At 41.6% G+C, this 21,525-nt stretch overlaps 1 protein-coding gene across 1 annotated transcript in view; it reads left to right on the forward strand.

The window, feature by feature from the left end:
- The window catches only part of LOC135218030 (isobutyryl-CoA dehydrogenase, mitochondrial-like), an 80,298-nt gene that overhangs the window by 40,474 nt on the left and 18,299 nt on the right, over positions 1-21,525 (forward strand). Inside the window, exons 3-7 of the mRNA XM_064254175.1 lie at positions 9,588-9,757; positions 12,169-12,355; positions 12,811-12,919; positions 13,100-13,264; positions 14,265-14,362. Coding sequence (XP_064110245.1) covers positions 9,588-9,757; positions 12,169-12,355; positions 12,811-12,919; positions 13,100-13,264; positions 14,265-14,362 — 729 coding nt within the window. The remainder of the gene's footprint in view (positions 1-9,587; positions 9,758-12,168; positions 12,356-12,810; positions 12,920-13,099; positions 13,265-14,264; positions 14,363-21,525) is intronic.

Consider the following 21,525-nt stretch of genomic DNA (forward strand, 5'->3'; position numbering starts at 1 on the left):
TATACGCTTGCTGTAGTTACCTCTTCGGATGGGCAAACCGAGAGGTCTGTTGTCTATTATTTTAAGGACATTTGATCGTTACTCCCTGCAGCCTTCGAGGAGTTTTCCGATTTATCTTTTACCGTTGTATGGTAGTGTTCTGACGACACAACGCATCCTATATTTTAGCGTTTTCTGTTTCGCTTAAATATACCAGGCTTGAGAGTCTCTTTCTGCTCAAAAAATAACGGACCTATTTCTTCGTAGAATAGGGTAGCTGGCAACCCAGACATAAAGTTAAGAGACGACGTTCGTAAGCTGCTGCTGCTGTGTGTCTGTCCTCCAGTCCAACCGAGCCAGTAACAGATCGTGCGCTGTCATGTGCGGTAGGTTACGTCTCTCTCTCCTGCGGGATTGACTGACTAACCGTATCTCTGTGTTGGCGGTTACGTCTCTCCTGTGGGATTGACTGACTAACTGTATCTCTGTCCTACAATCACGGACTTTAGCCTAAGATTGAGGGGATTTCTTACGTGAATGAATAAAAAACGTTTGCATTCGTTTTGCCTTACTATGGTTCAACAGAGGTTATCTCTTAATCCTTTCGGTGCTCGTTACCGCACGGTATATAGAAACTACGCGTCTTTTACCTGCAACATTTTATATGCTCTCCAGCTTAGGCAAAGTGCAGCCTTATTAGGGAAGTAAGCATACTCGGGAGGGAATGGATGAGCTTGCTGGGGACCATTTCCTTCCTGAAGAAGTTTGTTTCCCCCAATTTACTGCAATTCAGACCTTCACAGTTTTTTCCTACCGGGAAACTGAAATATTATTCAAGATCTAGGAATGATTCTGAACATCTCTCAGTGCGTCTATCACCTGAGGTGATAGAAGGTGCCGGACATCTGGATAGGGTTTCAGATGTCCTGGATCTTAATCTGAAAGAAGTAAAAGCATTCGGTCATCCCTCCAGTTCTCGAAACGAGTTTTTGGGAACCAGTGGTCCAGATCAACTCTGATATTCCACAAGCTCTCTCATATCTTTAGAAGTATCTTCTCTCGGTCCCTGTTCGAGTTTACGAGAAAGAGCCTATTATAACAACAGGCGTAGAATGTAACGATCCTCTAGAGGGTTCGTTACAGGATTGCAAAAGTCCGTACGAATCGTCTCGATCGACGGCAGCAACTATTAACTTCCGAGTGGAATCTTTCTTTAGAAGTAAGTGGAGAGTTTAGGACGCCCTTTCATTCTTCTCTTCGATATGTTGAGGACGAAGAGGCTTCTTCTTCTCTGCTCCCTTATTCTCGATCCGGGATTGGTACCATTAAACGCCATCCTATGATATTGAACGGGGATGGATGTTTAGTCTCTTTTCCCCTTTTTCAATCGCTTAGGAAATGTAATAAGAGGATTTATGACATCACAGGGAGCGGACAATGACGCTGATCGCCCCATGTTGGCCTTCAGGATCCTGGATCACAGAGGTCACATCCTTCCTAGTTCACTTTCCAAGGACCTTTTCCGAGAGAGTCAGTCTACTCTAACTCGAAAGGTACCTATAACCTCTCCTCTCTGAGTCTGACTACGTTCAGACTATCAAGATGTTGACAGGAATAAGATTACCGTCTTCCATTTCCGTCTGAAGAATGGGATAAGCTGGCAGTCACAACTATTAAAGAATACGTAAATATGTTGTTGATGGCCTTTGGGCTCAGAGATTTGCGTCTGTCAAAAACAAAACCAAAGCCCTTCACGATCTTTGAGTTTCTGTGGAATCTCGAAACTCGCTTACCATCTACTTTTTGTCTCACCTGTTTTCTCGGAGTCAGACACTCGTGCGAGATCAGGCGACATATAGTAGCCCTGAGTTTCTTGTTGACGAAGTCGGTTGCGTTTATACACCCCCGATGATCATGTAACAGACCAGGTTGGACTGTCAGGCATTCTTCCTTCGGGACTGAATCGCCTTTTTGCTCCTCGCTCCTTTCCTCCTGGCACCAGAAGCTCGAGTCAGGAGTTGCTCAGGAGTTGATTCGCTGACGACGTTGTGTTGCGTTGATACACCCCCCAAGGTTTGCTTAAATTGAATCGCCCAGGCAGTCCAGACACTCATCCTTCAGTGAAGAATAGTGGCCTTATGGGGTCTTCAGGGTACAGCCTTGCTGTCCTTGATTCGTCTGACTGGTCAACTGGTCGGTCACCTGACTTTAGTACAGACGGACTGACTGTGCATGTCCAGATCGAAGCTTTCAATATGGAACTTAGACGTAGTCTGAAGTTCTTGATGTCAAAGCCCATTCGAAACCTCTCCTACCTGTTAACTTCTTGCATGTGATCAGGAAGGCCTTCTTCTAACCACCCTAGATACGACAAAGAAGGTTAGTGAGATTTTAAGCCATCGTCACAAGTTTTGGCTTTAGATAACACAAGGCGGTGTGCTCTCTAAGCCTTCCGTTGTGGCCTAAGAATGGAAACCCGTTTTGTTTCCTTGGGCCAGGAGCTTGGAAGCAGGATGGCACAAGTTAGTGGGCAGGAGCCAGAGAGAGTCCTGTGCCCTGTCGGGTCTCTCAAGTTTTATCTACATAAAACTCAAGAAAGTCGAAGTCATTCGGGCAATCTGCAGTGTTTCCGAAAAAGACCAGACTTGCCCATATCGAAGAACACCCTGGCTTAAGTGTTTTAAGGAGTTCTTTCAAAAATGCTCCTTCATTGTGTTTGCACAAAGATTTTGAAATCTTTTTATCTGAATGCTCACGAGGTGAGGGCGCGGCCTCGGAAGCATTTAACAGAGCATGGCATCAGCAACATCCTGAGTACCATGTTTTAGCGAAGCAACTCTGTGTTCACTTCACACTCCCTGCGAGATGTGAAGATGGCATATGAGATCTGCTGCTCGCTAGGGCCATACGTGTCTGCAGACACAATCTTGGGAGCAAGAAGTACCACTCATCCATCCTGTAGAAAATGGTTAGGAAGAGCTCTTAATTTAGTTGTTGAGTCACCAACAACGGCGACTTCTTAACTCTTAAGCCTTAGTTAACACACCTTAACTTTGGCTAGGTTGGTCAGGTGGTGATATATATATTTATATATATATATATATTTATTTACTTCTTAGCCCTCATGGTATGGTCAATATGGTCTAGTCACATTGTGGTCAGGCCCTGGTGACAGATCATCTGGAGTGCACCAGCTTTATAGGTCTCTACCTCGCTGGCAACTCTAGTAAAGCAGAAGCAGACTTGGGTGACAGTAATCACGAAGTCAGCTATGCTAACAGGTGGAACCAAGATGTAAATCATCTGCATGCATTTGTTTCCCAAAATCCTTCTATTCTGTCCCTTCCCACCTCCAACGGTGGGATTCAGCTATATATATATCTGACGGTAAGTTTCATGAACAAAATGATATTGTTATGATACAATAAAGTTTGTTCATACTTACCTGGCAGATATATATAATCAAGTACCCCACCCACCTCCCCTCCCCTCAGGGGACAGTGGAAATAAAAATTATGAATAGAAAATGGGAATGGTTCCTGATACCCGCCTCCCAGCGGCGGGAATGGGTACTAACCACCTGGCCGACCACTGCGTTGTGTCGGAAGTTTTTTAAATTCTGTCGGACTTCAAGAAAAAAAATACAGCTATATATATATCTGCCAGGTAAGTATGAACAAACTTTATTGTATCATAACAATATCATTTTTACTTAAATCTATTTAATTATGAAAACTTAATATCATACATTCACTCACCTTCATATATTTTACTTAAATCTAGTTAAGAATTATAAACCCTTAAATATTATACATTCACTAGCTCTCTCTCATACGATACATATATGGTGTTCTACTCACCAATGACAGTAGTATCTTGAGACTTGACTCCAGTAATGACGGCGACAATGATAACAATGATGACAACTATGACCATGATGACGATGACAGACCTGTGGAGTCGATGAATGTGATGAAGGTATAATGAGGCCTTTAAATCAGTTCGGGAAGCACCTTATCGTCATATTTTATCGGTGCTGGATCGTCAACATTTGCTTCTGAGAGAGGCGAAGAGGCTGGTGGTGCTGAGAAGAGGCTCCCACTCCACTCATAGAGGCCTCAGGTTTCGACTCGGGCGGCTCTTGTTGCTGGAGGCGATGATGGTGTAGCTGGCGTTTTTACCTTGGAGAAGAACATAGTGAGGGTAGTTGCTGTCGTTGTTTTTTCTTTTGCTGCAAAATGCCCTTGTACAAGGACATAACCCCATCAACACAGTTTCTAAACTCGACAGCTCGAACCATATTATCGTCAATGTCTTGTGTAAATCGTTGCATTGCCCTTGTCATGTTGCACAATTGTTGCAGGTTCTCCAGGGTAAGGCCACACTCTTCAATTTCTTCGTCTTGCTCTTCTTCACTTTCTTCTTCACTTGCAGACTTCATCATCTCAAGGTCTTCATCTGTCAGTGGGTCCGAGTGGGCATCGATAAGGCCGTTGATGTCTTCGTCCTTCATGATGGCAAATCCTTCATCCCTGAATGGAAGTGCGAGCCAGCCTCACTGCCTTCTCCACCGCCAAGTTTGATGAACCTTTGTCAGGAGTGAAGCCTGCATAGTCATGCACCACATTAGGCCATAATTTCTTCTAGCAAGAATTTATGGCCTCAGTTTTCACATCCTTCAATGCTTGCTGGATATTAGTCAAGCATGACGCAATGTCGTAGTTACGCCAGTACTTTTTCAAGGTGAAGCATTCTTCGTCGTCGTCGACTGCCACGGATTTTTGAGGGGCCCTCCCATCGTGGAACGAGTATAGAGTGCCTTAAAGGCACGAATGACACCTTGATCCATCGACTGAATTAGAGATGTGGTGTTAGGGGGCAGAAACTCGATCTGAACCCCATCATATCGTAGGTCTGTTGCATGGCCTCCTGCACAGTCCATCAAGAAGGAAAAAGGGGAACCTTAAAAAAAGGGGGGAGGGGGGCCCCTTTCTTGGAGCCAAGATAAACAAAAAAAGGGCTTGCACCTGGGGAATGAAGCAATGGAGGAACCATTCGAGGGTCAGGGCTCTCGTTATCCAGGCCTTAGAGTTATGCATCCAAATATACGGGGAGCAGAGCCTTATTTTTGTTTTTTAGGCCCGTTGGATTTTGGCCTTAGTAAAAATAAGGCCTGGCTTAAGCATAAAGCCTGCAGCATTGCCACACATGATGAGTGACATGGTCCTTGTGGGCCTTGAAGCCTGGCCTCTTCACTTCATCTTTGAAGAGGAATGTACGAGAAGGCATCCTCTTCCAAAAGAGGCCTGTCTCGTCCATGTTAAAAACTTGCTCAGGGAGGTAGCCGCCATCACTGATGAGCTTAGGAAACCCATCCTCCACGTAACAACGAGCAGCGTTGGTGTCGGCAGAGGCAGCCTCACCATACAAAGGCATGCTTTTGAGGCCGTATCTCTTTTGAAATTTATCGAACCAGCCTTTGCTGGCTGTAAAGCCTTGTCCTCAAGGAGGCAAATCACTTGTGGCAGAGCTAGTACTGGCTTGAGGTTTGTCAGGATCATCTTCGATGGCTTCTTCAGCATCTCCTTTGTTGTCGTCATCGGGCAAGGTTTGATCATAGAGAGATTTGGCCTTTGTCTTAATGATATTAGTGTCCAAACTTATGTTTTTTTTTCCTGCAATCAGCAACCCACAAGGCTAATGCACTTCCATTTTCAAACAATTATCTTATTGCGCGGAGTTACCACACGTTTTTGCTTCTTTATTGAAGCTTATTACAACAGCTTTGCGGATGTTTAGCTTCGTCTTTTTATGTAGCAATTCATTCACTCCATAATGACGTGCCACCGCGGCATAACTTCTGCCCTGTTTTCACATATCTAAAAGTTTGACCTTTTCACTGATGGTCATCATCTTCTTCTTCCTCTTGGGCTCACTAGATGAATCTTTCGCAGGGGCACGGCGCTTAGGAGGCATTGTAAGGGCTTAACGAAAAGTTAATTTCGAACACAACAGTAAGATAACGAGAGACAGTTGACAGCGTGAACGAGAGTGGCAAGATGCAACAAGGGAAGAAGCTGGGAGAGGATGCGATAATGTGCAGCCAATCAGTTCACGGGATACATCCACTCGTGCTTTCATTCGTCGATCTCACACCGGGAACCAATCACATGCCTTGTCTGAGTGCCCATGGGTATGTACAAAGCCTCTGAGAGAGCTTCTCTCTTTGTCTGGTATCCTGGGAAACCGTTTCTCTCGCGCATCACGATGAAACAACACTGGTTTCTGCAATATGGCTGCCGATATGGCGGTATTTTTGAATTTTTGTTTTTCAATGAATATTTTTGAAAAATCAGCAATCCACGGATGCCGCAAAACTTGAAATGTGAAGTGGCGAGGGATTACTGTACTCTCCTGTGCCGATAAACCCATTAGGAATGGCTCACAGGAGTTGGTCTTCTTCTATGCCATAGGCATTCTTTAAAAGAGGGGGGTTCTGGGTTTCTTTTACCTCCAGGGATGTTACCACATTGCAGAAGTCAGCTCATCTCTTCACCTCTTGACAGACACTACCTGTTTCTGCATACCACAGTTAATGAGATTGTGTTGCGCCTACAAGAAATTGATGCAAGATCTAACACAATTTACAAGATGCCCCAGGGAGTGGGCCACCTTCAGCACCAAGTCAACATCACCTCTTCAGCCGCAGCCCTTTCACGGCAGCAGGCAGAGATCACAATCAAGACCTCGAGCAACGGTTCGTTTCACCTCACGGGCTATCAAGAAATCCTCCTTAAAGCCTTCCCCTTGTAAGTGAGGATTCAGTCTTTCATACCCCTGTGGTTGTCAGGCTCCAGGTCTTCTGGGAGAAATGGAGTTTGCAAGGGGCATAACAATGGGTATTGAAAGTTTTTGAAGGAGGGGTACACTATATACCCCTTCAAAGGGAGCGGCCTCCTTGGGTCAACAACTCCTGTCACATTGACGGCCTACTCTGTAGGATTAGAGAGGTATTCAGCCCTCTTGGAGGAAATCTCTTCTCGCAAAATTTTGAATTTGAGCTGCCATATGAGTCTTACCTATAGCTACATAATTATTTGTTAAGTTTCTTATATAAAATTCAGTCTCACCAAATATCAAGATGACCCTAATACATAGCTACGTTTTGGCCTCGGAAGGAGTGGTCTCTAGTACTTCTCAGACTCCTTGTAGACTTCCCAAGGCTCCTTCCTTTGATTCCAAGTCTGCTCAGACAGCCCCATTTCAGGTTTCATCAAAGTACAGGCAGTCCCTGATTAATGGCAGGGGTTCCGTTCCTGGGTGGGTTGCCAATAAGTGAAAACCGGCATTAACCGAAACTGCAAGTTATTTTGCCTTAATGGGCTGATAACTGGTTATTGGCGCCATAAGTGCCATTATGGCGCCATAACTCTAAAGGGACCAATAAACAGGACTCGGCCCGTTATGGCGTCATAAATTGCCGATAAAACTAGATCACCGATAACTGGGGACTGCCTATATTGCCACTCTGGCCTTGACAGGATTTCAACTGTTAGCAAGCTCATAAGAGCATAGGGGTTTTCAAGGTCTATGGTAGAAGCTATTGCTAAATTTAGGAGACAATCATCTAACAGTCTACCAGGTGAAGTGGACAGTTTTTAGACAGTGGTGTAGAAAACATAATATTTTATCTTCTCAGACAACTCTACTTGAGATACTCCAGAGGCCTGTCTTCCTTGACCATAAGAGGGTATAGGTCGATGCTGAGCTCCGTTTTTCGACACAGAGATGTAGGCATCTCTTCAAATCAGGATCTCTTGGACCTCATTAGCTGGTTCGACACTGCCAAGAGATGTTTTCTTGGAATCTGGACGTGGTCCTAAAATATCTCTGGAGTCCATGTTCTGAGCCACTTCGATCTTCCTCGCTGAGGGATCTTACCAGAAAGACAATTTTTCTTGTGGCTCTAGCTACTTCTAGGAAAGTTAGTGAGCTTCAGGCAATTGATAAAAAGGATTGGGTTCTCCCAGAACTCAGTTCATTTCCTTACCCTGGGCTTTCTTGCAAAGAATGATAATCTGTCGCAACCCTGGCCTCATTCTTTTACCATCTAAAGTTTAATGGATATTTTAGGAGCAGAAGAAGAGAAGAGAGCTCTTTGCCCTGTGAGAGCTATTAGATACTATATCCAAAGGACTGAGAAAATCAGAGAACTGGCAAGTAACCTTTGGTGTTCTGTGAAAAACCCTTCTAGACCTTTGTCAAAGAATGCCACCTCATTTTTTCAAGGGATCTCATTTTAGAGGCACACTCCCATATTGGAGAGGACGTCTTATCTGTCCTGAAGGTTAGAGCTCATGATGTTAGGGCAGTTGCTACCTCAGTAGTCTTTAAGCATAATCTATCCCTCTCTTCTATTCTACAAACAACATACAGGAAATGCAAGTTAGCGTTCGCGATGCATCATTTATGAGACGTAGAGACGGTCTGTGAGAACTGCAGTACCCTAGGACCTTTGTCCATGGCTGCCATAGGGTTGAGGGGGGAAGCGAAGGCAGCATCTCTTCCTTCCTTCTGTCTCTTCGCCTTGACATAGGGTGTTGAGTCCTAGGTGAGCCTGGGTGTGCTATGTACAAGTACTTGGAGTACCCACCAGTTCTTTAGTGTTGGGTGGTGGTGGTTAGGTGTATTATTATTTTGTGGTGTAGATGACAGCCACAAAGCTCCTTCTAATACTTTGTCAACCATCTTTCCAAAAATCTTACTGAAAAATCTTCATTGAAAGTCCAGTGTTTCTTAAAATCATTGTGTTAACCAAAAATGATGGAGTTTGGAATGAGATGGAAAATTAAATGGAGATAAGACAGTAATCCATAACTAAATTCTGAGAAGAAGCTGGAAGATGTTAAAATGCCAAGAAACACACAAGAAGGGAGAAAGTTAGCCACTGGAAAACTTGGAAAACTACATATGTAGAGTGTATATATATGTGTGCATATAATATGTGATAACTTACTTTTTAAACCAATATTTTGAGTCTGATTGTTGCAGATGCATGAATAAGGTATATAAAAGTAATGGGTTATGAATGAAACAAAAATTTATAGATTAATTGGTGAAGAATTAAATAACTAATTGGGAAAAAAAAATCACTAACATAAGTTTTTTTTTACTTAACAAGCAAAGTACTTACTGTCAAGCAAGGGAACTCAAGACCATGAAAAACTGTGGTACAGTGACTGGAGCAACCATGGTTTGTAATTAGTAGTTATGTGGCTCCCACATGACATAAAGCAGTGAAATGTGGCACTACAGGTAAACTAGCCATCAAATGCAGGTAAAATATTCCAATAAATGCAGTGAAAATTTGCCAGATGGCCTAGGTGCACAAGAAAAGTTTTTGATAACCAACCTATTTATGCTTGATCAGAGAAGTAGAAAGAATTTGTTACAGCTCAATAAAATGTTTCAATAACAGGTAAGTGTTAGATTCCAAAGTACAGTTGTGCATTGCTTCTTGGACTAATTTTTTGTGCTAATTGTGCTATAAAAGATTATTGAATTGGAAAAAAGTATTGTATATTATTTGTCTATTTATGTGCTTTCAGGAAATTTTTCCTGTTAAGACCATGCAAGCTGCAGCAGCATTGGGATTTGGTGCCATATATGCTAGAGAGGATTATGGTGGTACTGGTCTCAGTCGTTTAGATGCTTCTATTATCTTTGAAGCTTTAGCACAAGGTTGTACCTCCACCACTGCTTACATAAGTATTCACAAGTAAGTCATGCAAATAATGCTTCATTTGGGCTAGCCAGGAGTGTTCTGTTGGAAATTATTCAGTATAATACTTACAGGCTTTTGTATAAATTTTACAGTGGTCATAATGAAACTAACGCAATACAATATACAATACAGTTATTACAGCTGACTGTATCCTAAACAAGGAGGTGAATGTATTTTAAGTATGTATCTCTGGAAATCTAAATAAGAAATGGATAATGAACTAAAAAGATCTCTTAGCCTCTGCAGTGCAGTGTTATTGGTAATGGAGCTAGAATCTGAAGATGTAGATGTATAGAGAAAAACATACTAAATAATGTAATGCAGATAAAGCACTTGTTGGCCTTTTATTACGTTGAAAGTTCACTCTCTTCACAACTCACTTTCAATAACTTTGGGATCTAGAAAAGGATCATTGTACAAATGTAATACTTTCTAGAATTTCCCCCACAGTTTTTCAAATGATCAGAGGTAAGCATGTTACTGAGAATTAAACAATAAGTTTTCCTTGTTGTTGTTAACATAAACTAATGTTCAGTTGTACAATAATAGGAAATGATTCTTTCACTCATTCCATCTCTTGAGTTATTGGCACTGGTCTGTATAGACTGTGAAGCTGTTCAGCCTTTGTCATGGTTCACTAAGCTTTCCAGCAACTTCAGCGAACAAGCTTGAAAATGATTCCTCTTTCTTAGTATGTATATCTGTCTGCCAGTGTGTTTCTGAAAAATTGTTGTTACATATTTTGCATTTGCAGTATTTGATGCTAAAATTTATGGATATATATACATGTTTATTGTAATTCAGCTTTTTTTATTATTATACTGGAAGAAAAATTGTCAATAAAGCACTGAATTTTAGTCAAGTGAGTTTATCATGACAATTTATTGGTATTTGAAGTTTTGATATACGTAGTATGTTTTCTGTGATTCAGTAAAGTTTTATATTACTCTGGGTAAGAAAAATTGTCAAATCAACCAAAGAACAATACATTATTACTTTCTTATATTCATCTGTTACAAGAAAAAAAACAGGTCTTTGATATCATTAAAATCAGCTTTTTAATAAGTATTACTGATGATCTTCTTTTCCACCATTATCCCTACATTAAGGGGTCGGTTGTCTGATGCACCTTCTCCACTGCTTTCTATCAAAGGCATCATCCTCCAACAAACCTCTTCTCTCTGTATCTCTTAGAACATCACGCATGGTTTATTGTTTGGCAAAGGGATTTTTACGACCACATGCCCTTGCTGCTATCAACCACAGTAATTGGCGGTGGGTCTCGCCTTTGACTAAAAAGTCCACCTGCAAGGCAGCAGTATCCACAGTTATTGGCAGTGGGCCAGCCTTTTACTAAAAAAGTAAGACTGCAAGGTAGCAGCTGTCCTTTTAGTCACCTTTCATGGCTAACAGGACCTCCAGTGGTAGTATTCTTACACCCCTACCACAAGGGATGATATCCAGATATCATTGCTTAATTTGTCTTCTGTGTTTGCAAAAACATTCTTTCATTTTCATGTGACCAGTTTTGATCTGTGCAGTTTTCAAGTCTAAAGGATAGTACTTGTCTCTTTTCATTACAGGTTATTCAGAAGTTATGAACAACTTGAAGTAATTCCATAAAATAGTGGCTTATTGAAACCACCTTGTTTAAATTTTTTTTTTTTTTTATCATGGGAGACAAGGCACTTTATTTTGATATAGTATTTGGCAGCTGTAGTGAATACAGTGCAAGACTTAAAAAAACCTAAAAAGATTTAAGAAATATAAATTATTTGTCTTTTAATAACACTATAGCATTTGACAAAATCAGTTAAAAAGTTTTTGCAATTCTTTGTAAATAATGACATTGTTGCTGTAGTTGTCTCTTGTTAAACTGGATGAATCTAGGATATGCCAAAACTGGGAGAATCCTTTTAGAAAATTTTGATACTGATCCAAAGGATAAAACTATGCTTTCTAATCTATGTACTGCTTGAAACTATTGCATCCATACACTCATGCACAGAGCTACCACCTGACCACTGTCTTCTTTCTGTAACTTTTGGATAGTGATTGACGTGGATGGAATATTTTGATTACACAATAGATTAATGACTGATTTGTGTTGCTGAACCATCATATGTAGACCAAAATTGCAATGGATTGATTTTGTGAAGAGACATATGAGGGAGTTGGGATTGAGCGAGGAGGATGCGCCCGACCCCAAATAGGGACAAGCTTGTTGAGAAAGATGATTAATGACTGATTTTTGTGTACAAAAGAATTAAGTGGATTCCCAAAAAATTTATTTTGTACATCTAATTTTGAGGTGATTATCTTGTGCTGTGTAACATCAGTAAGTTTATTTTTATGATATTGAAGGTAAGAGGATAATTCATTGATCATACTATATATTTTTGTAGCATGTGCGCTTGGATGATTGATGAATTTGGCAATGATGAACAAAGAGAAAAATGGATACCCCAGTTGGCAACCATGGAGAAGTTTGCTTCATATTGTTTGACAGAACCAGGATCAGGATCTGATGCTGCATCTCTCTCAACAAATGTCCGAAAAGATGGTGATGACCTCATTTTGAATGGTTCAAAGGTAATACAGGTCTTGTTTAACATGTACGTACACAGAATTGTTACCGTAGGTTCTAGTAGTGACAATATATTATTATATTGTTTGTTGCTTAAACTGACTGTCATACTGCCATTGTGGATGTCATTATTTCCAAATATTCAGTATTAGAGGCTTTCCCTAGGGTAGACTTAAACTGAGGAAAAGTTCCTTAATGGGCTGGATTTTTTCTTGTTCCTCATTTTAGTTGTGTTGCAAGTTCTGCACAAAAGAATAGGGCTGGCATTTCCTTCCTTCCAGTGAGTTAAATATGGGATAGATATAGCCAGTCAGCAAGTGTTATTTGTTGTTTTGTCTTTCATATGTGATACTTCAGAGGTTATATGTCTGGGTAATTCCACACTGGGAATTAAGGCTCATTATGATTGATAGACTAGTATGAAAAATTGCATTCATTCTAAGACTTCAATTTTTAACAGGCATTCATTAGTGGAGGAGGGGACACCGATGTCTATTTGGTAATGTGTAGAACAGGAGGTACTGGACCAAAAGGTATCTCATGTGTGCTAGTTGAAAAGGGAATGCCTGGTAAGTGTCTTGAGATTTTTTTATAATAGTATCCACACACAATGTTAATATTGTTGTCAGACAGTAAATTTGGATGAAAAACCTTGGCTGTTTCATCTTATGAGAGGGAATTATCATTGTGCTGAATTTGGAAGAAAATAAGCATTAAAGTTTCAAAGTACATTTATTTTTGCTCCTTAGGATTGAACTTTGGAAAGAAAGAAAAGAAAGTTGGTTGGAATTCCCAGCCGACTCGTATGGTTATATTTGAAGACTGCAGAGTGCCTGCATCCAACATCATTGGGAAAGAAGGTCAAGGGTTCAACATTGCTATGAAAGGTCTTAATGGAGGCCGAATTAATATTGGTATGTATGTGTTTTTTATGCAGCTTTTCTTACTAAGTTTCAATTGATTAATTCTTATGATTTGTTTTATTACTTAATAAAGGATTAGTTTATCGAGACCTCTGAGCTTAACAATGGCTTTTCTCGGGCTGGTTTTGTCTTATTACAAACCCATCACTTTACATTAGCCTTGTCCCACCTCATTCTTCAGACCTACTTGAGAACTAAATAGCTTCCACATTTTCATCTGTACTTACAGGCTCCAAAGTATCCCTAATTGCTGTAAAATAATTGCAAATATGTTTACCATTTCAAGAACACTTTTTTTTAGTTTTTTCCCAGATTTTAAGTTTTCATACTCCTTTCATTGTTAAGACCTCGGGTTTGTAAGCTTTGAAAAATCCAGATTGAATAAAAATTTGCCATTTTTCATTAATTCATCCTTCACTGCTTTAAAAATCCCTTTGAAAATGGTTACCTAATTATTTTTTGCAAATGGCTGATATGGTAAGCATCTGTTAAAGTAAGATGAATTCTTACCTTTTGAACAGCTGTCCTGTTAATTGTATATCATATAATTTATGTCACACCTATTTTGGGTATAATTTTTGTGGAAAGCAGGTACACATGCAAGACTTTTGAGGTATGTAAACAATATTTTGATGAAAATTGGTAATTGTATTCCTATGTTTGTGGTAGAGGCAAGTTGTTTACTGGAGTCTTCTAGAGCTCCCTCCACTTTTGGTTTTAGGGGCAGCATTTACGACCTTGTAAGAAATCCAAAGTGGGAAGATGTAAAAGTTTTTTTTCAACTTTACAGACTAAAGCTTGTATATCTTTTGGAGTAATATAGTTCCTCCATAGTTCTCACTCTATTCTATTCTGACTTTTTGTCAAGGTAGATCACCCTGGGAAAGATTGGGGATGGGAAAAACCACTATCTTCTTATTAGTTTATAATTTAATTAGCTTTTTCATAGGGAACTTTAATTGATTTTAACAGTTCATTTCCTCTTTTGCAGCTTCCTGTTCGCTTGGTGCTGCTCATGCAAGTATAATGGCAGCAGCAGCACACGTTAAAGTTCGCAAGCAGTTTGGAAAACCACTTGCAGCATTTCAGGTGAGCACTTTTGTAAGATCAGGTGCTGGCTTGTCTACTGTTCATGAAAAATACTTGTAAAGAAACAATTAGGTATATTTTGTATAAAACAGATTCTGGTGGAGCAAGCAGTCTAGTGTCTTCATTAGTCAAATCATAATTGTTACAAAGAAAAAAGGGATTGGAAAAATTTTGTGTAGCCAAAGTGGAAGGTCCTTTTTTTCATGGTTTTTATACCACAGGTATGTATTATTTAGTATGGTTTATAATTTATTAAGCTTTGAGCAATTTTTTTGTTTCCTTGTTAAAGTGAGTGATGTTTAAATCCTATAGTACTCATTTTTATAATTTAACATCGAACATTCTGGGAAATTGATTAGGTTTATCAAATTTGTGTGACTGCAGTGGTGGAAGTTCAATTCAGGTCAGTGATGACTAACGTAAGTTAACTATTAAAGGCTTGTAACAGGTAATTGGAAGAAGTAGAAACAACCAATTCTATGTACAAAATGCAAAATTTCCAAAGGATTCTTCAGTGTAGATTTATAATGTTTCCAATCATACTTTGGTTGGAAGTGTTAATTTCCAAGTACTATCTTATTTTTTTATGTATGCAACTTACCAAGTAGTTACATAGCTATGGTTTCTAAAACCGTCGGCAGCTAGAATTTTTGAAATTCGCGGAACCGCTAGTTTGTTTTGGTCAGGTGATACCCCCCGCCCACTATTGGGGGAGTGTGGAACCAACACCGTACGAAAATCAGTTGTTTCTGCCGGCTGGTGCTGTCAACACAGTTTCAGTAGTCAGCGGAATTTTGGGAATTCTTTGCCGTCGCTCATTGTTGGAGTTATTTGGTGAAGTACTCTGAATATTGGAAGTTTTGTTTTCGGTGATAGCTAGTCCTTTTTTAGGGAATTTAAATTTTAAAAATAGTTTTAAATATTTTTGCACCGAAATTCACTAGTTTTGAATTGGTCTACATAATGTCAGACACTAGTTCATCTGGGATTAGGTATTGTAGTAAAGGCTGCAATACTAGGATCACTAAAGCGGGTAATGATCCACATTCAGTTTGCACAGGTTGTAGGGGACAGACTTGTACACCTGATCAAACTTGTGGGGAGTGTATTAATTGGGATCAAAGCACTTGGAAGATCTTGACTAGTTACACGAACAAGTTAGAGAGAGATAAAAAGAGAAAAGCGGCTTCTAGAGGTAAAGCAAACAGCTTAATTAGTCAGGAATTGTCTAATGATAATTTGTCTCTTTCTGAACTTTCCCCTCCACCTGTCATTCCCAGTCCTAATCTTGGCTCTCTCACACCCGTACCCGATACTTTGGCCAATTTAGAGGCAAGAGTCGATCAGAAAATTTCGATCATGCTCCAAGCAATGGAGAAATTAGGAGCGTCCGTGAAAACTCTAATGGACAAGGTAAGTGGTGAAGTGAGTGCAAGTGTAAGTGTGGTGGAGGAGGTTGCTATTCGGCCCACTGATTTTCCTAGGCAAAGGTCCTTGTCAAACTCCCCAGAACCTGGGAGGAGGCACACTGGTAGCCCAAGGGAGGTTAGTGGGGTCTCCCCACGAGCAGTCGCCCCCTCAGGCGATTCTGTTGACAAATCCCAGATCGCAACAGAGCGCCATTGGAAAGGCGTCTCTAAAGGAGTACCGCTGTCGCTTAGTGCTTCCAGCTCCGGGGAGTCCTCTCCCAGGCGCCAGTGGCGTTTCCATGACGAGTCCCGTCCATTGAAAAGGTGAGCTTGTAAGCTGTCTCCCTCTCCAGTCCCCTGTAAAAAGGCTAGCCCTTTACAGAAAGAACAGCCTTCATGTAGTTTTTGGGACTCTCCAGAGAGATTCTCTCAGGATACAGCAAGAGAGGGACGTCGTAGTGAGAGGATCACATCCTCTAAGTCGAAGTCATTGTCGAGAAAGTCTTCCTCTAGCAGACGTTCAGAGGTTGAGAGTACGGGGAAGAGTAGACTTCCGGAGATGTCTTCAGCACCGGTCCGCACCTGTAATACTGAAGGACAGGTAAGACTACCATCAGTCCCTCCTATAATTCCCGAGACTCCTGGGAGACATCTTCAGCGTTTGGAGTATGAGAACCCACCGACTCCCAAGCGCCCATCGGCGCCACAGTTTGCCCGGACGCCAGAGCAGCCTTCGGCGCCCAGAACTTACACGGCAACGCTAGAACAACCTTTGGCTCCCGAGCGTCCATTGGCACCCAGGAATACAGTTGCAACTGAACGTCCACTAGCTCCCGAGCACCTGAGTGTCCGCTAGCGCCCGCCCACTAGCGCCCGAGCATCCACAGGTATATATGCAACCAAGTGCACAGAGGGACCAGTCTGAAGCGCTCGGACAGTCTATGTCATCAATTTCAGCTTCGTGCGTACCGACAGGACTTCAGGTGATGGCTGCCCCCGATCCTTCTCTGTCAGCCATCCAGAATAGTTATACAGCATTTTGGGCTTTATTCAATCTGCAGCGCCCCCTATCCAACCTGTAGAGACCTTATCACCTATTTCTTCAGCGGAAGAAGAAGAGGAGGATAAAGAGTCTTCTCTCGCTGCCTACAAAGCCTTGCTTTTTTACTTTGTAGACAATTTTTCAGATTCATTCTCGCCAGTAACCCCCACATCTCCAGTGTCTTCTTACATGAGGGACAACCAGGAAGACTCCAGGAAATTACCGAAACTAATACTGTCCTTTTCGGCTCGAAAAGCGTTAAAGGAAATTAAAAAAACCTTTGGCTGGCTTGGAGGTAAGAGGGATCAAGGCAAGGTCAACTTTTGCTTCCCTCCTTCTCGTCTTTCAACCAGGAGACACTTGTGTTACGATACCAGAGAAGCTTTCTCATTTGTGTGTCTGCCTCCGCCCAGGGAGACTTCTCCGCGCTTATTGACTCGGTGAGAAGATTGGCTTTCAACTCGGCCAAGATAATGTTTACGGCGTCAGAATTAGACCACCTCATTAAGAATATCTTTAAGGTATTCGAATTTTTTAGTTTCCTGGACTGGACAGTAGGAGCCTTGGGATGTAAACTGAAGAGCTATTCAATGTTGAGTGAGGAAGCTTTTACAGACATTTCGGGAGTGATCTCCTGTTTAGATAAGGGGATTAGAGGACGGTTCCGCGGAACTAGCCTCTCTCTTCATGTTAGTATCCTAAAGAAGAGAGACTACGGTGTTCTTTTACATCCAAGGGAGTATCTTGTACACAAAAGTCTGCCTTGTTGTATTCGCCCTTGGATAAGAAGCACCTGTTTCCAGAAGAGACAGTAGTGCTAGTTGCCTCCGAATTGCAGAAGAAAGCAACAGAGGATCTTCTCTTGCAATCCACTAAACGGACTAGAGAAAATATCCCTAGTGTACACCCCTCGCCAGCCAGCCGAGGACAATCCTTTCGGGGCAGGGGATTCGGTAGATATTTCCCAAGATCAAGGGGCAGAACACGTTTCACCCTTAGATCTATTAAAAAACCCTCAACCAACCCCTCGACCAAGAAGTAGTGTATCAGTCCTTCGTGCGCCAGTAGGAGCGAGGCTCCATCAGTTTTGGGAAGAATGGGAAGCAAGAGGGGCAGAACCTTGGATCGTAAAGGTTTTAAGAGAAGGATACGATATTCTGTTCAAGAGAAAGCCACCGTTATCAGGCTCTCTGATAGCTTTGACAGCTTATACTCAGAAAATTCAAAGAAGTTCATCGCCCTTTCAGAAGAGGTTTCATCTCTCTTGCAAAAGAAAGCAATAGAGTTAGTAGAGGAGCCACTAACACCTGGGTATTACAATCGTCTGTTCGTTGTCCCCAAGTCATCGGAGGAATGGAGACCCGTATTAGACGTAAGCAACCTTTATGTGCAAAAGACAAAGTTCAAGATGGAGACGAATCAGTCTGTCCTTTCATCAATCCGTCAAGGGGATTGGATGATCTCCCAATACACCAAAACTCAAAGAGGTTTCTGCGTTTTTTCTTCAGGGACAAAATATACCAGTTCAGAGCGCTGTGTTTCGGGCTTTCGAACGCACCACAAGTGTTCACCCGAGTGCTAGCTCCCATTGCAAAATGGTTACATCTAGTCGGGATAAGGATATCCCTTTACTTGGACGATTGGCTTCTCCGGTCACAAACAAAGGAGAAGTGCACGGAGAACCTTCAGAAAACCCTGACTTTAGCTCAGGATCTAGGACTGTTAATAAACAGACGAAAGTCGCAGTTACTCCCCAGTCAGGAATTAGTCTATTTGGGGATGAGGATCAACTCAGTGAGTTTTCGGGCTTTTCCATCCCCACAAAGAATTGAGTCGTGCCTACAGAAGGTAGAGAAATTTCTAGTTCTCCAGGAATGCTCTGCAAAGGAATGGATGAGTCTTTTGGGCACTCTATCCTCAATAGAACAGTTCGTGACACCAGGGAGACTGCATATGAGGAACCTACAGTTCTTCCTCAGAGCGAATTGGAACAGAAAGAAGTTTCCGGACTCTTTTGTGTTCCCTATCACACAGGAAATATAAAGGACCTGCAATGGTGGAAGTTAAGAGACAGACTTGCAGAAGGGAGATCCCTCCTCCCGCAGAGCCCCAACCTAGTGTTCTTTTCAAATGCATCAGATCAAGGTTGGGGAGCGATTCTGGGGGAAAAGAAAGTATTAGGCGTTTGGAATGCAGAACAAAAACAGTGTCATATAAATCGGAAGGAACTGACCGCCATCCACTGGGGATTGCTGAAGTTCGCGGACGAAGTACGCAACAAAGTAGTGGCGATACACTCGGACAGCACGACAGTGCTCTTCTACATAAAGAAACAAGGAGGGACACACTCGTTTTCTCTTTGCGAGACGGCAAGGAGCCTGCTGTTATGGGCGAATTGGAATCTTCTTTCCTGCCCCCCCCCCTCAGCTCCCATGTATGGTGCCTTCCCCTTCGGGGAGGGTTTCGAGGTCCTTCTCTTCGCCCGATCCGTCGAGCGTAGAGGAGGGCGCTTGTTACCCGACGTGCATGTGTATTCGGGGTCTTCCGTTCACTCGGGGTGGGGCTCGTCTCCCCCCACGCAAGAGGGAACCCCTCATGTTTACCCGAATGTTGCTCCCGCAGGTGCTTCTTCCGTGGGGGACGACCTTGGACAGGTGTGGGCGTCACTGGGACTGCAGGGCGTGCCGAGTATTCAGGGGCTTATTCAGTGTCTGGGGCGGTCACCCATGGAGCGGTGCCCACCACCACTACCACGATCTCTACCCCAGGGTACGCCCCCCCTCCTCACCTGGTTTACACTCCCCATGTGATGTCGGTGACGCCAACAGCCACCGTGGAAGGGCCGATCGCTGCCGTACCAAGGAGGGGCGTGCCGCCGCCGCCGCCCGGGTTCTTCGTGCTGCCTTCCCCAGACTTCCGCTGCCCTAAGAGTCGCCCCTGGACCTGCCACTTCGTAGTAGTCATCTTGCTTGGTGAGACGTTCCTGCGCGAAGTCAGATTAATCAACAGATATCACAAGTTTAACATACGTCTAGAATTTGAGAAATACCTAGAAGTGTTCGTGAACTATCGGTGATAAGATTAGTGTGAAAATAGTACGATAAAGCATCTTCTAAGTTAGTTTATCAAGTGAAATACTGTAAATCAGAACAAGATGGCAGTAAGTTCCAACTGCGGAAAAAAATGGCGAGATTTAGCTTGCTTGGCAGATTCGCAATACGATGAGGTAGCAGGAAGGGAACTGGCATTTGCTCTGACTATGAAATCAGCAACAGTCCTAACCAAAAAGATACAAAAGCATTCATAGATATATTAGAAGGATACAATCCTTCAAACTGGAACAAATCAACTGAAAACATCTTGAAAATAATTGAAGAAGTTCGAAATAAAATCCAAGTGGTCAAGAGACTCATAAAGAAAATATACATAAACCAACATATTCCGACAAAGAAAATGAATAAGGTGAACCTTGTGAATATCCTAATTGATGCATTAGGAAAAAGAATGCCAAAAGCATGTAAACTGTGTAAGGTGTGGTATAGCATAGTTAATCCACAAAAACTAATCAGAAAATGTGCTGCATGCAACATTCCGACCCATCCACAGTGTGCTGAGGTAATGCAAGATATGAGAAAAGACACAAGAATTTTTGCTCAACATGTCTACCATGGATAGACAATGTTATTAAATCAAGATTGAATGTACAAATAGTTGAGGATGTAATAAGAAGAAGAAGAGGGAAATATGGAAGAGGTGAAAAGAAGAGAAGAAGAAGAAGAAAGAAGAAGAAGAAGAAGAAGAAGAAGAATAAGAAGAAGAAGAAGAAAAGAAGAAAAGAAGAAGAAGAAGAAGAAGAAGAAAGAAGAAGAAGAAGACGGAAAACGTAAAGAGAAGTAAACAAAACTGAAATGACAGAAAAAGATAAGGAAACAAAGAACAAGATAAAAGTATGGATGCAGAGATACTCATTGATACTACATATGAGGCTATAAAGCAGCATACCTACGAAGAAATAAATTACGATATGACAACACAAAAGAAAATGCCGAAGAGGCTCTACCCAGATCTACACAATTGATGGGAAAGATGGAAAAAATATACAAAAAAGACAAAGTCTGCAACCTTTTGAAAAGAGAGAATTGCAGATTTGGAGAAAAATGTTACTACAAAACATCCTAAGGTATGTCACAACTATGAAATATATGGTAATGTGCATACCTAGATGGCTATGAGGATGATTGCAGAGATCTACATCCAAAAATATGCAAAAACCTAAAAGAAGGAAAAGGATGTAAGTTCGACAAAAAATGTAAATATATGCACCCTGTAGCCATGAAAAATAATCAAATAAATAACCAATCAAGTAATAAATCCAAAATAAGAAAGAAACAAATAAAGAGAGGAATGAAGAATATCAGGTAAAAGAAAAAAGCAAGCCATCAACGAGATATGCAGAGGTGTCAGCAAAAAATTTCAATGCATCAGCTCCAAGATTCTACTCAAGAGATAATAACTGTTTTATTATGCAAGAAGATATTGCAGATATGGAGAAAATTGCAGATTCAGACACAAAATGAATAATTATGATGAAGGAAGAACAAATATTATGGAAAAGTTGGATTTTTTAATGTCAGAATTTCTGGAAATTAAAAAAAGAACAACATACCAGAACAGGAAAGAGACATGGGAAAATTCTTATTATTACCAATATT

This window comes from Macrobrachium nipponense, chromosome 9 (genome assembly GCF_015104395.2).
Source record: "Macrobrachium nipponense isolate FS-2020 chromosome 9, ASM1510439v2, whole genome shotgun sequence".
Lineage (NCBI taxonomy): Eukaryota > Metazoa > Arthropoda > Malacostraca > Decapoda > Palaemonidae > Macrobrachium > Macrobrachium nipponense.